Source organism: Xiphophorus maculatus, chromosome 4 (genome assembly GCF_002775205.1).
Source record: "Xiphophorus maculatus strain JP 163 A chromosome 4, X_maculatus-5.0-male, whole genome shotgun sequence".
NCBI lineage: Eukaryota > Metazoa > Chordata > Actinopteri > Cyprinodontiformes > Poeciliidae > Xiphophorus > Xiphophorus maculatus.
Genome location: NC_036446.1, coordinates 19,835,730 through 19,851,032, shown reverse-complemented (window position 1 = coordinate 19,851,032; position 15,303 = coordinate 19,835,730). Strand labels below are relative to the sequence as shown.

General features: G+C 37.2%; 1 protein-coding gene across 1 annotated transcript in view; it reads left to right on the top strand.

The window, feature by feature from the left end:
* Window positions 1–14,211, top strand: part of igdcc3 (immunoglobulin superfamily DCC subclass member 3) — a 67,188-nt gene extending 52,977 nt beyond the window's left edge. The window contains exons 8-14 of the mRNA XM_023332934.1: window positions 1,419–1,666; window positions 3,353–3,517; window positions 3,958–4,146; window positions 5,134–5,238; window positions 5,377–5,512; window positions 5,638–5,848; window positions 7,025–14,211. Of these exons, the coding sequence (XP_023188702.1) occupies window positions 1,419–1,666; window positions 3,353–3,517; window positions 3,958–4,146; window positions 5,134–5,238; window positions 5,377–5,512; window positions 5,638–5,848; window positions 7,025–7,150 (1,180 nt within the window). The 3' untranslated portion in view covers window positions 7,151–14,211. The remainder of the gene's footprint in view (window positions 1–1,418; window positions 1,667–3,352; window positions 3,518–3,957; window positions 4,147–5,133; window positions 5,239–5,376; window positions 5,513–5,637; window positions 5,849–7,024) is intronic.
* Window positions 14,212–15,303: the final 1,092 nt, after the last annotated feature.

The window sequence follows — 15,303 nt, the reverse complement described above, 5'->3', positions numbered from 1 at the left end:
TTTTTCATTGCTATATCACAGTTTCCACCACGAACTTTTTTTCCTCTGTTTCACATGTTTCAGAGTAATCTCTAATCTAATAAATGCCCATAACACTGTATAATATGACAGTCCTTTCATTTTTATTCCCCAGCAAGGAGCCACCAAATTGTTCAGAGCGCAGCGTACATGACCTACAGTGCCATAACTCTTGAACGCATGCACACCAACACTGAGTGATTCCACAAGGTTAGGTGACATTTCTGCCATCGGTGGCGTTACATCAACATGATAGATTTAAATGGTCCACACCTCAGTGGTCCGCGTTCTGACTCACCTGGAAATTTGTCCTCATGTACCCCAACGTCATTTATATGTCATGGCTGCCATCAGGCAGCAAACACTACGATTGTGCTGTTGTGACTCTGAAATAGTGTTTGCAAGTTAAAAACGTATGGAATTCCCTGAGATTCCACATGCTTTTTCAAAGGGTTGGTGTTTTGCAAATAATATACAGTATGAATGTATAATACACTGTATAGTGATATAATAATAATAATGTTTGAATGTGAAAATATTCATACACCACTTACATTTTTTTTTGGTTTTTTACATCCACAAAATTCATTGTGTCTAATTAGGAATTAATATCTTAGAGCTTCCATCAGTGGCCAAATTTTAAATTGGAATGACAATTATACTTTTTTTAATTATAGTGAAGATACATGCATTCAAACACTGAATTTCAAATAGAACTAAAACTTAAAAAAGAAAGCTGTGGCATTCATTTGGTTTCGGATCCAGTTTTCTCTGGTGCCTCTAAATGAGAACCAGTCCAACTAACTGCCTTCAAGAATTTACATAATTAGTACATACTTGTAATTTAGTATCTGTGGGGAAAAAAAGTTTCTCCCATATTAGCATAAAAAAAACAAATGAACACACCAGACAAGTGATCGATAAATCTTTTGGAACTTTAAAATGGGGCATATCATGTGTTAGAATGTCTCAATCAAAATCCAAATGTAATCAGTGGAAAGTCTTAAATTGTTTCTCATACGAGTTCTCCATTCAATCTGATTGAGCTAGACCTTTTTTTTTTTTTTTTTACAAAAATGTCGATGCCTAAATATGCAAAGCTGATAAACAAACCCAAAAAACTTTAATGTATAGCACACATTTATTAAACCTTGTATGCTTTTTCTGATCTGACACATCTATTATACATGTCTTTGTGTTCAAAAATGTATTTGTTGTACCATGCCTAAGTGTTCAAGGGTGGAAATATTTGGTTCGTGTACAGAAAGCAGTTAATACTCGATGTTGAATACTTGCGAAAGTATTGTGGTGTTAGTTTTCAGTTTTAGAAACTCAACTTTTCCATATCTTTTTGTCTCTGTTCGCTCCTCCTCCTGCTGCTGCCGTCACTGCTCTCAAAGCACCCTGACGATCTACAGCATCAGCCAGGAGGATGAGGCCATCTACCAGTGCATTGCTGAGAACAGCGCTGGCTCCACTCAGGCCAGTGCTCGGCTCACCGTGCTATGGGCGGATGGACTGCCTGGTGAGCCCACCCAGGTGCAGGCCGAGGCCCTCTCCCCCACCACCATTCAGGTGTCCTGGAAGGAGCCCGACCAGAACACTCAGGACATCATCGGATATGTGCTCCACATTCGCAAGACATCAGGTAGGGCTTCTGGACTGGACAAGAAATGTAACCCGCATGAAGTCCCATTTTAAAAATGTTGATGCCTCTGTTGCTGTTTTTAAGAAATATTTTTCCAAGTCTCACAACATGAAGATTTGACACCAAGAATCCCCAATAACATAATGCAAACTAGACAAATATAAATTTTGTTTTTGTTTTGTATTCATCTTTGTCTAGGCTCATTTTGTCACACTGACGGTTCTGTTTACACTAAGAGTAGCTATTACTTACTGTGTGATCTGATTTCAAATTTAGAGCTGTAAGTAGTTTAAGACAAATTCAGGAAACACTGATATCCAATCCAGATGAGCTTTAGCGCCCATGTGGCAGCATCTTTTCAGCACAGTGAGTGTAATTGCACCTTGGGCTACAGCAAAGAATATCTAATGTGTCTTAACATATGTAAGAGATTCAGCAGAGATCTTCTCTTCACAGGCGTTTCAACAAAAAGTACTAAATATACATGAAACTGAGTCTGAATGCATCTCTTGCCATAGCCTACTTGGCTTGTTCTGTCTTTATTTTTGTATTCAAAGTGAAGACAAAGACTTTGAGTGCAGTGCCGAAGCTGGAAGGTCATTCTTTGAGTCCTGGATGCTGCCGGGTGTAACTTCTGAGGCATGCTTATATTCGAGACTTATACTGGTCTGATCTTCTGAACTGGCATTTTAATTCAGAGTTGAGCTTGACATGAAGCGTAGGAGGTCGGAAACGTGCGCTGCACCGACCCATGACATACATGATGGTGAACATCAGACATCTGATGGTTGTCAATGATTCAGACCTTTCTTTAAATTTCAAGAAGCAGAATGAAAGCGGGAAAACCCAATAATTATACAAGTATTTACTTTAAACATTCAGTGCATATTGATTGAAAGGCTTGTCAAAGTCAACCATTAATGTCACTCAACTTTATCTTATATACCTTAGAAAAACAGTTTATTACCCAAAGTTCATTATGTGAGTTAAAGATGAGTGTGATGCATTGTAAAAGAGTGTCATAGTATGGATGTTTGTATGGAATTACATTTTGATTTCAGAATGTGTAAAATGATACACATTTGTTATTGAATCACCAAACACATTTGTCATTGCCAAGACTGAGAGTTGTATGGTTCTTTCACACACCGACACACACACTTTCACTCGTCCAAAAAGTGAGACTCACATCTGACGGTAACCTCAGTATTTCTCTAGGATGGGTAATTAAGGGCCCCAGGGAGGACCAACCCGTAGGATCTGCTGTAATTACCAGCAGATCGAATGGCCCAACAGACTGAGGAATGGGTGTAGATAGCAGTTATGGCTGGGTCTGTCTGAATTAAAAGCAATAAAAATCCGGTAACCTGTCCAACTCTCCCGTTTACCTCGTTTATCTACTCATCACTCCGCCCTGCAATTTACCCCATCGTCGAATGTTTAGACTCGCAGGGCCAAGCTGGAGTACATATTAACTCACAGAAGAATCTTTGTAAAATCAAGGAAGTGGACAATAATTACAAAATTAAAAAAACAATTTATATATCACATTTTTATATTTTTATTTTTTTCTCATTTAACAGAAAACATTTTTATTTTGTCAGCCATTTATCTCCTAAATTGGAACCTTTCAAAATCAACTCCTTCTAACAGCATCTTCTTTCTCCGCCATCTTCTCCATTTCAGACCCGCTGGAAATGGAGTATGAGGAGGCGGTCAGTAAGGTGACACTGCAGCAGGTCATCCGTGACCTGGAGCCCTCCACCAGTTACACTTTCTACGTTAAGGCTTACACATCCCACGGAGCCAGCAAACCCTCAGAGAGTGTTGCAGAGAGCACTCACGGCGAGGGTGAGTTTGACTTGCAGAGGAAGCTCATCTCTCACCATTAAAATCACTTACTGCAGCTTTCTAGAGAGCAGGATTGGACCAATTACCCTGGGATTACTTCTTTAATACCTTAGATCTGATTTATGATGCCTGCTAATCTGGTTTGGTTTGGCTTCATATTTGGCAATTGTTAACATCAGATCAAAAAGCTGATTACAAAGATTATTAAACATAGGAGATAATAAATATGATACATACAAATACGATATATTTTTGACATATTGTTGATCGCTTGCATTTGGTTTATTTTTCTAAATATTAAAAGACCAAGCAACTCCATTGTTGTTAGAAATTCTAATTATTTATAGATATGCTGTTGACTAGACTTTTTTTTAAATCCTTTTTCAACCAATTCCCACCTGCTGCTGTTCTTCTGATTGACATTTTGTTTTGTGTTGCAGTTCCCGCTCCTCCTTCCCTTTTCACCAAAGTGTTGAACAGCAGCGTTGTACAAGTAACGTGGGAATCTTCCTCCAAGATGGGCCAACATCAAGGCTTCAGACTCTACTACAGGAGAGCACACACACCACTGTTCATTGGTCCCATCCACTTTCTTCGCAACATCACTCAGTACAACATCACTCAACTCGGTGAGGCCCACTGTTGCACAGTAATTAAAAGTTATGATGCATTACTGTGACGTTATGCTTTGTCTAAGATATTCTTAAGCTGTTACAATTGTGAGATGATTTGCCAAAATGTATTAACAATGGCACAATTTAATGTTTGCTATAGAAAATACTTTGATGATGAGCAAATGCATTTAGACATCCATAAATTCTGTATATTTTCTCTAACGCCCCCAGACTTAAGGAGCCAGTAAATGTAATACTTCTTGAGACTTTTTGAAAGCTGTAAAGCCTTTTCGTGGGATTTTGGCTGCTTTATGTACATTTTAGGCACTCTCTACTTTCTAAATCTTGGCTAAATGAGAGCTCTGATGCACTGATTCTCATTCTACCCAAAGCAATTGTTGTTGTATTATTTTTTTAATGCTGTATTTCCTTTATGGCTCATCCTGCAGGATCACTTCAAGGATGATGGTAGTCAATGTACTGCACATTACTGCAGTGTTATCTAATGTGCTCAGAAGGATAAAAGTGAGAACATAAAAGCACACCATTTTAGAGAAACAACAAAAAAGAAATTCTTTACCATAATAATGTTTTTTGTCTAATTGTTTTGTTACAGTTTAGGAAACATATTCTTTCTTTTCTCATGACAATAATTTTAGTTTCCTCTTTGGTGTTTTATGATATAAGCACTGTTTTAGACTATGAACAAATGTGCAGACGGCTTTACACACAGAGTGGTATTATGCATTCTTTATAAAGTCTTTAAACATCATCAATCACAGTTTTTATACTTAAGGTTAAAGAAAGAATAATGTTCGCAATGCTAGCACCTCTCATTAAGGTTGTCATTTAAAACGATTATCCTGCTTAAGAAAAAGACTTAGCAATATGGATTACGTGACTAAATATTAAAACTGAGGAATAAACACATGCTCAACAATATCTTATTCTGACTAAAAGTTGGAAAAAAATAACTGAAAATTTCTGTTTTACTCTCTTCAGATTCTTCTATGGTTTATGAGATAAAGCTTCTTGCATACAACCAGCACGGTGATGGGAATGCCACCACTAGATTCATTTCACTTCGCGAGGCACTGGAAAAATCTGGTGATTTATTTGTGTTTGAATAACCTCCATAGTGATAGACATGACCCTCTTCATCTTCTTTCTGAATATATCAAGTTAACCCATCATTTCTGTATGAACCTCACCGTTCCCTTACCAACACGTATTGTGTTTCTTCAGTGCTGGACGGCTCATGTGACTGTGTGAAAGACGAACAGAGCAAAACCTCCACCACCGGCATCATAATTGGAATCCACATCGGTGTGACTTGCATCGTCTTCTGCGTGCTCTTCCTCGTGTTCAGCTACCGCGGCAGGTCAGAACAAACATCCCCAACAATAAATGAAAACAATGGAAGCAACCTGCCTGCATTTTCTAGGGTTAATGTTCATACAGTGGTAAAGTGTGTTATATATGTGTGTGTGTTGGTGCAATCTCCAGGCTAATGATGTGTAAGACAGTTCAGGCCACCCCCCAGGCAGGGCACAGCGCAGTCCTGGAATCCTCTTCCTCTTCTCAGGGGGCTTCTGGGCTCAACGGGGCTGCCAGGAGAGAGATGGAGGTCAATGGCAGCGCTGCAGGGAAGAAAGTGGTCGACAGCAACGAGCTTGAGAGACTCTTCACTCAGCCCAACACACAGGATGCCTGCATGGTGTGTGCTGACAAACAGAGCTATGGTTCTGACTTAAAGTAGTGGTTCTTTAAAAAAAATATTTAAACTGAATTTGCAATGTTTTAGTGTTTTTTCTTTTGTTTGTAAGAATAAGAATCAGCCCTACTGAATGAAGACTTTGGGTTGTGTGTTTTCGGTGGAAAACACACAACCCAAAGTTTCAGTGTGCAGACACAGAATCCCACAAAATTTGAAATGTCTTTCATTTGTTTCATTTTAGTTTTGTTAATAAACTGATGTACATTTACCACTACAATAGCGAAAAATGCAGCCATGGCCAACAAAGGTTTGAGGGTGAGATCCACATGATATGGCACTCAGGCACTTTACTTTGTTTTTGATTTTGTTCCTGTATCTGCAATTCCCAGTCAAGAAAAAACACTGAAATAATTGTATTATGATGATATATTCCAAATACTGAAACATTTTTAAAAAGTCAGTCAGTCATTAATTTAGAGTAATAAGTCCCAAAACAAAGCATTTTGACAAAAATAACAGTATGTGGTTTAAACATATATACATTTTGTGGAAAAACTTGACAGATAAGAAAATAAAGTGTAACTTATATGACTTCACACACAGATCAATAAATCCAAGTAAATGTTTTGATACAAATTTCTCAGTTTTTTTTGTCATTTATCCAAATTCTTATTTTCTTAAATATTTTGTTATCTGATTTAACTTATTATTTACCAACAACTGTAGAAACTTTTTTCTGTCATGATTATTCCTGACAGCAATCTGGTGTTTTTGTATATGTGATGGAACTGGTTCACGGTGCTGTTGATACTTAAAAAATGGGGAGTTGCTGCAGATACATCCATATTTTTTGTCGGGTTGTAAACAACGTCTGAAGCAGCCAAAATAAATCTTTAACTGTCGTGAGGAACAGCCTAATTTAACACGTCATCGATTTTTTTTTTTTTTTTGTCCACAGAGAGTTAAAGTTGAGCTTTTTATAAATTGTTGTATGTACTAAAACATACAACATAATCACATTGTGATCATATAGCTAAATAATATGCCAAAGTAAAACAGTAGGTATGGTCTGAAAAAAGTTTAAAAAAAATTAAACGGGAACATTGTGGTTTTTATGAACATTGTATACAACCATGTTGGTATTTGATTTACAACTCTTGTTTGCTTGTTTTTTAGTCAAACTCCTACATTCTGAACAACACCCAGCTGTCGACGATACCTTTGGATGAGTTTGTAGAGGAGAGGGAGACGCCGTTTCAGGAGCATTCTTCAGTCACTGCGGCTCAGCCGGACCAAGGCTAATCATGTATGAAGGCCCATTCACATTCGACACTTTTAGTGTCCACTTAGACTTTTCTCTCACTCAGGTCGACAAGTGTTTCTTTTCAAAGTATTCTTTCTTTTTGTGCAAAGAAATTTTTTATGAGTAAGTTAAGAGGTTCTGGAGGATCTGGGACGGTTTATTGGAGTGTTTTGTTCATTTTATGGTGATTGGCAGCACAGAAAATAAGAGACCCCTGAATGTCCCTGTTGAAAATGTATTTTTATGTTTATATATGAAATGTCACTGGAAAATTTGAAATAGTCACAAAATTGCATCAGTCAATTTGTGCACATAGGTGTAATTCATGGTATTATTTTTGCATTAAAATATTCTTAAAAATAACCTGCAAAATCAGAGTTGTAATATTTTATTAAACAGTCCCAAAATGTTGTAAGGTCTGCTGGATGGTGCTATATAAAAACGATTAGCTGGATAACCCCCAAATATATAAAATACTTTGTTCTGCTGTATACAAGTGAGGTTTTCTGGATTTTGTGACTATTTCACATTTTTCTGAGACCAGACTTTGAGATGCACATGCATACCCACATTCTGACCTTCTCATCCATTTGTTGAAGCAGTTATAAGTTGTTGGTCTTATCTCTGTGTATCTGTGGATGTCAAAGACTCGCTGCCTGCTCTTAACCACCAATGATTCCACCTTCGTACTCAGAAAACCTCAACCTTCTTCCAGGGATTCAATATCTTCTGTCTCAGGACTTTGTTTCAGTAATATCAACATTTTTTATGAGTTTTTGGCCTTCATGCAGGTTCTAGACTTGGCTGTGTGAACCTTACAAGTGGATATAAGCCTACCTCAGCCGGAATGAATGTGTTGCGGGAAGCTGTAATGACTTTCCCTTCCCCTGTGCTCATGATCACTCGACAAATTTGGAGGAATCAGTTGGTTGCATAACTACGACATCAGGTGCTGCTCTACCTCAGAAGTCAACAATCGTCTCTCCTCTCCTTAATGATGTAAAAGCGGACAAAAGAGCATCCAACATAAAGCACTTCCAAATGCTGAAATTATTGTTCTACCTCAAGATAACAAAGTTAATGTTGTCACTGTTGTTGTTGTAGTTTGTTTTATTTTTTAATTGCATAATGAAGACCCTTCTTTTTCTCCCTTTGTGAAGTCCTCCCCCCCGTGTTGCTGAATATGATGTTTGTAGAGTGTCAGTACCTCATGCAAGATGACAGACGGATAACATTGTATACAATGAGTTGAAAAATATGTATGAACTAAGTTGGGAGCTATCTTCCTTTTTATTTAAAGGTCACATTTGTCAATAGTGATAGGTTGAGTGTAAGAAAAAGTTAATTAGAGATACACTGCATTGCTGTTTATATCCTCACGAGTATTGAGGTTGAAAAGATCTGATATTTATTGTCAAACTAAACAGGAAGCAGTATATTATCAATGTAACTACAGGTGGTGCAGTGATTATTGTCTCTTTTTGGGACAATAGAGGCTGTTTCTATTCTATTCTTCTATTGTATTAATAGTTTTGTTTTTAATCAATTTAATCCTATCAGACAGATAATGGAGATTTAATAAGTAAGAAATAAAGAAAAAGGAAATTATTTTTCTAAAATTACTGGTGTTAACACTTTAATGACTACATTTTAGTAAGGTTTTGCTAGAGATGAGAAGATCAATGCTACTCTTTTATCTATTTTTCCACCCGTTTTTGTGCAGCTGACAATCAGAGAGGTTGAGTCAGCATAACTGGGCAAAAACTTTTAACAACAAATATGTAACTAATTACTGTAGATCTCTATGCTGTTGGTTAGTAAAAAAAAAAAAAGAAGCAGCATCTCAGAACTCCAAGCTTAGCTTATTTACACGGCCTTGCAAGGATATTCAAACCTTTTAACTTTTTTTGTCCGTCTACAAACATCAATCAAAGTTATTGCGATTTTATGTGAATCAGCTAGACAAAATAGTGTATATTTGTGGGGTGGTACACTAATACACTGCTTTGAAAAATCTGAAAAGTATGGTGTGCATAAATATTCAGTTTCTTGGGCTCAATGGATTGAAACCAGATTTGATCAGCAGTTTTCAAATCTTCCTACAAATTTAGAGTTATAATTAGACTTTGACTGGACTGTTCTAAAACAGTAACATTTCCTGATTTAAACATTTCTTTTGTAACTCTGACTGAATGTTCAAGCTTGTTAGCCTTATTCTTGTCAACTCTGACTAGTTCCTGCTAACAAAGGCAAAGCAAACTGCTAGAAGCACATTGTATAGCTTTCTTTCTACAAAACTTTGTTTTGTTCTATCTCACAAAATCCCAATGATAACTACACAAATCTATGGTTGTAAAGTGATGAAAAATTTGAAAAGGTTTAAGGGCGTTGTAGCTAGTTTTAGCTGACCATAAAATAACTTAGTTTATTTTAACTTAAGGGCAGAATAAAAATGGAGGAGGTTGTCTTATGTCAACATAATCTATCCACCACCGTCACTAATATTGTTTTTTTGTGTAGATAAATAGCATATAAAGAGTGGTATTGATCCCTCATCAAACTAGAACCTAAATGTGGATTTTTAGCAGCTATTGTCATCAACACACATGTGATTTTGATATTTTAAAAAAAGACCAAATATGAGTTTCCAAAAACGAAAATAAAAGTAATCGTATTTTTCACAATTCAGATTGACAGCAGTGTATCTCTAACAATTTTATGAATGTTTGTTGCTGCATTTTCTGGTTGTCTTGTTTTTTTGTTGTTTTTTTTCTTTTGCATTATATCACCTGGCAATTTCTTTAAAAAAAAAAAGAAAATAAAAATCGGTAGCCTTTTACACATCTGGTGCCCAGTAGATGAAAAATATTCCATGTCTTGCTCATCTACTGTAACTCTGCCCAAAACAAACCACAGCTGCTCACCCGTCTCCCTCCAGACACTTCAGGATCACCTGCCTTTTTAGATTCTGATGACTTCCGACAGAGAGCTGGCTGAATGAAACATTCATATAGAGACTGTTGTGTAGCTAAACAATCACAGGGCCTCTCTATGCAGCTCAATGCTCTCTGTCATCACAGATGCATTTTGGTTACCTACCTCAACCCTGTTATTGGCCTTTTTCTCAGGTCCTAATAAAAGAAACAGTATGAACAGTAAAGTAGTGAATTTTAGTACGTAGACAAAAACAATACACATCCGCACAAATGGAGGGAGAACTTTCCAGGACCTTTATGTCAAGCACTAACTACAGTATGTCAACACTTCATACTTCATTTCTAGTTCTAGATGTGAATGTGCTTCACTTTTTTTTGTTACTTTACTTTCTCTCACTTCTGGTGTACTTGTGCCAAGAAAACTGAGGAAAAAAAATGGGTGACACTTACAACTCACACAATTCCACACGATTGGTTTATTGATTTTCCTCTCTGGCTAAGACTGACTTATGACCTTAACTTGACTAAATTCAGATTATTTATAAGAGTGGGAAAATAAAGAAAAAAAAACTTTCCTCGTAACTCGGAATACAAAACAGTCCAACAAAGTTCCTCTTTTAACACAATTTTCCAAAAATGTGGAAAGTAGAGTTGTACGAATCCCCCTCTGCAGTCATTTTCACGTGTTATGCAAACCAGCACTTCTGTACTGTATATGTTACCATCTCGGTAATCATTATAGATCATCTCTAGCTGTATGCCTTTTAAGTTATGTACACTTAATTCTCTGCGGATGTTCTTCTTGCATATATCTCTTGTACCTAATTGTTAATATCACATTGGACGTGCTAGGGGGGGGAAAATGCAGTAAACTGTTAAAATAGTCCATCAAATGTTGAAGCTAAATGTCTGCTCTGTGTATATTTATTAGCCACCAATGTGATATTTTCCCTCCAGGGCTGCTTGCAGCGAGAATCAGTGTTTTATTTAACCTCTGTTGGGAGTAGTTTCACTAGGGATAAGAGTAGTGTGATTCTCTTCTGTACTTTGTTTCCCCGCCCCTCATTGTAAATGAAGGTTAATCTCTTCCTGCAGGAAATTGCCCACCCTTGTGGATGTGACAGGTCTGAGTGCCATACTATTTAACCTGATCCACCAGATCTTTGGTTCAACGGCGATCATGTTTGGCGTGATTAGACTTTGATAGGTCAGGCTGTCATGTTGCAGAATAACATTAGAACTCGTCTGATTTAATGGTTTGCTCAGCGCTGTCATCACAAACTGACTGGTGCTGCTACTCCATCAGCACAGAAGACCCTATGACTCTTACTGACACCTTAAGTAAAAAGTGGAGATTAATCTCGTTTAAGCTGTTTTACAGTCTGTTCACATTTTTCTCCCTCTTTGTTTAACAAACCTTGAATTTTGGTGAGAGATTGTATGCTCAGGAATCATTGATCCTTGCTCTTATAACTCAGACTTGATTTCTTCCACAATTCTGCAATATGTTCAGGTCAAAATGATTTTCTGTGAAGTATGATTATTTTTGTTGGATATTCAAGTAAAGAAGAAACAATTTGGGAGAATAATGAGTCAGTTCATACATATTTGTATTCATCTGCCTCTGCAGCACGTCTAAAGAGGGATATGCCCTCACGTCAGGTTATACAGCAGCCTTTGGAAAATAATGTGATAAGCAGTAACATTCACAATGACAATTTAGATTTTTTTAAAGTCATCTAAAATGTAGCTTTCTGGTGTCTTTTGGGTCTTAGACAAAATATATTCAGGTTTAGAATTCAAGTGAGGAAAAAATTAAGTTGCTTTAGAAAATTGTTAAAAGCTTAATTATTTTTTTACACACCAACTACTAGAAAAGTAGATGTATAATCTTTAAATCATTATAAATAGACCGCTGTGGGCTGGGTATTCACAGGGTTTGTTTCACTTGGAGTAAGCTGATGAAATGTGGCTCTAACTGATTTTCCTTGAGCAACTATCTCTCTCCTAATATGCATCATCTAAACATGAAAACAGATCAAGTGGGAAGGAAAGACGAAAGGCTTAGTTTAGCTAAATTGGTAATGTTCGTCTGTAGGTAATCCTGTTCTCAGTGGCATCGATATGTGTGAAATCAGATATATATGTATAAAAAAAAAATCTAAAAGCTAACACACAATTCAATCACCCCTTTTCCTTGAAAGATCCTTGACTTTAATCAAACTGCTGCCAAATGACCTTGATATGATTGTGAACTGCTAACAAATCCAATGAATTTACCTGCTTGGAGACTTTTTACCCAAAAGACCACACGTTGCTTGAAACTTATCTTGGGTTTCAAGACTTTCTAAAGTAATTTTTCGTCAGATGGTAATTTACAGTCATTGTTCTTCAATGTTTGAGATCAGTATTATATTTTTTTATACTTCCTTCACGAAGGCAGATAGATCCAGTGTATTTAGAGGTAGTGGGCAAAGTAAACTCTACAGTAGATCTGCATGGAAAATATAGAATAAAAAAAAAAACAAGAAGGCAAATGTGTTATTTTAGCTCAATTAAAAAAGTGTTAGTTAATTCTTATTGGATTTGTGATGGTAACACTGTGATATTCAGCCAAATAATGGCAAAAGTAATGTTGTGATCTCAGTATGGTACTAATTGATGGTCCTGTCTCACATCGTCAGTCAATCTGTTTTAATGGTGTGTATTGATGATAAAAGGCTGAGTGACCTTTTCAGTTGACAAAGTCTGTCTTGCCCCTCGTTGGCGCCTGATGATCACCTTATCCTCATCCTGTTCCCATCTGGCATCCTGTTCACATGATTGTCTCGGGGTGAGGTTCTGTCAGTCTTGTTACCTTTTTCTTTTTTAAAAAATAACACATTGTGTTCATTTTCCCCTCACATACACACACACACGCACACGCACGCACACACACACACACACACACACACACACCATCTTTGCTTGAGGAGAATGTCTGGGTTGTATTGATGTTACCAACGTGAGCTAAAGCCACTCTCCACGCCTCAGAAACAGGGAAAGAGCTCCTGGGTAGAATTTGCTCTACAAGTGTGACCATCTACACAACACCTGTCCTTTAAATTTAAAATCAAAGGTTTAAGTCAATAACAGCCTCCTGGTGAAAAACACTGAATACTGAGGCCTCTATTAAATAATAAAATAGCAATGCTACTCTAACCCAACATGGAAAGAAAGAATTCAAAAATGCCTTAAAGGGAAAGAATTATGTCAATAAGTTGTCAGCATAACTTGTAGGAGTAGGAAATTTGATCTGCTGTAACCCATTTCTCTCAGGGTACTCACTCAGAGTTACATATACAAAATTCAACAAATTATTAGGTTAACATAATCATTAAAGTTGCAAACTTAACTTTAAATTGGTAAGATTGAAACTTCTTACATAGTTGTGTCTACCTCCAGTAGTAAGAAGTCATTAGAGAAAACGGATTATTACCTGTAAGATTAGGTTATTTGGTAACCTTAAGCTTTGTACAGGGATTAATGGTGGCTGCAAGTAAAAACATTCATTTCATCTATGCAGTTTATTTTTTTACTATGTCCTGCAGGGTTCAAACATGGTGCCAAACTGAACACAGAAAATATACACTGTGCATTTCAAACTTTTTCATGTTATCTCTCTGATCAACTTCACTTAGGGAATGAGAGTGACACAAATCTTTATATTTAACTCATCATCATACATACAAATGTCTGTGTGGCAGATTTTATTTTTTTTGTTGGTCTGTCTTGTCTGTGTGTCTGTCTGCTGAGGTCACTGCCAGTATCTGCTTTTTACCCACAGTTCGATTCAGGTCAACGCGAGATGTTTTAACCAGTGTTCTCAGAGCATTGTCAGGGATCTCTACTGTATGTTTCCATAAAGTTTTGTTTTTACACTCTCCTGAAACCAGGGTGTCACACCTCTAAATTATAAATCTCTATACATATCCACATATACTGTACGTACTGTATGTGTGTATGTATAAATGTAAAAACAAACAAAAAAAAAACATTTTTAGTGGTTTGTATTGTTTTAGGGTTCATTGTGCAACACTGATTTAAGGGAAAAAAACAATATCAGTGATAATAAACTAGCTCTAGTAATAATAAGCCTTGTGTTGGTCTTCTATTGTCTGTATACCTGTGTGCCTTGTGGAAAATGTAGTAATTTGCATGAAAAACTTGTGTTTGATTGCTTTCTTCTAGTGGTCCACAGAGATGCAGCTCATCAATGCAGTGCACTTTTATGTTCTCTCTCTTCTTTCCACCTTTCTGTTCTCCTGTTCGGCACATTAACTCATGGCCTCCTGGCAAGACAAAGACTATCGAGCTCAAGCCCCAGAGCTCCTGGTCGATGAGGTTTGGTGCCAGACTTACAATCACGCTAAATCTCAATGCATGACTGCACTTTGAGACAAACCTAGAGTCCAATATAAGTCAGCTGCTTCTGTATCTGCCTCTCCTGCGTAATGCACCAAAAGAGGTTTACCTTTTGTTTGAGTTTCTGACTTGTTCTGACCATCAATATTGGATATTTTACCAGTATGGAATGCAGTAAGACCACCATAAAACATGGACTCATAATCAATTTTCAGACTGAATGTTTTCATTCCAGCCATATTTACAGTGATACAAAACTGAGTACAAATAAAACAAAACAATGCAGTGGAAAGTATCCTAAAGAATATCTAATAGCTAAACATGGACAATGTCGTCTGTGGTCACACACCTAACTGCCCTCTGAGATTTTTAAAACCCAGAAACCATCTTCCTTTTTGTGGATTTTTTTTTTTTATTACAGTTTTTAAACTCGATGTGGAGATGGGGAGAAAGGAATGTATTTTGTGGAGGACTGCTATTGTGGAGCAGCAGTGAAACATTTTCATCACAGGTATCAGTACAGTAGCAACCCATACATTGTTCCCTGCTCTTCCTCATATGGACACCAACAAACACCCAGGCACACAAAATTTGAGACCAAATCTGTGAAACCTTATCCCCAACTGGACCAGCTCGGCTGGGCCCCAGTTCCCTCTGACCCCACAGCATTTAGAGCGAGACCACACTGTCCCACGAGAGTCCACAGGACAATAAGGTGGGGTGCAGATGTCTTCTGGTTCCTCACACCAATCACTTTTAAGCGTCTCCAAGGGAGCAGCCGAGAGAGAGAGGGTTCAGAGGTCAGAGCCACC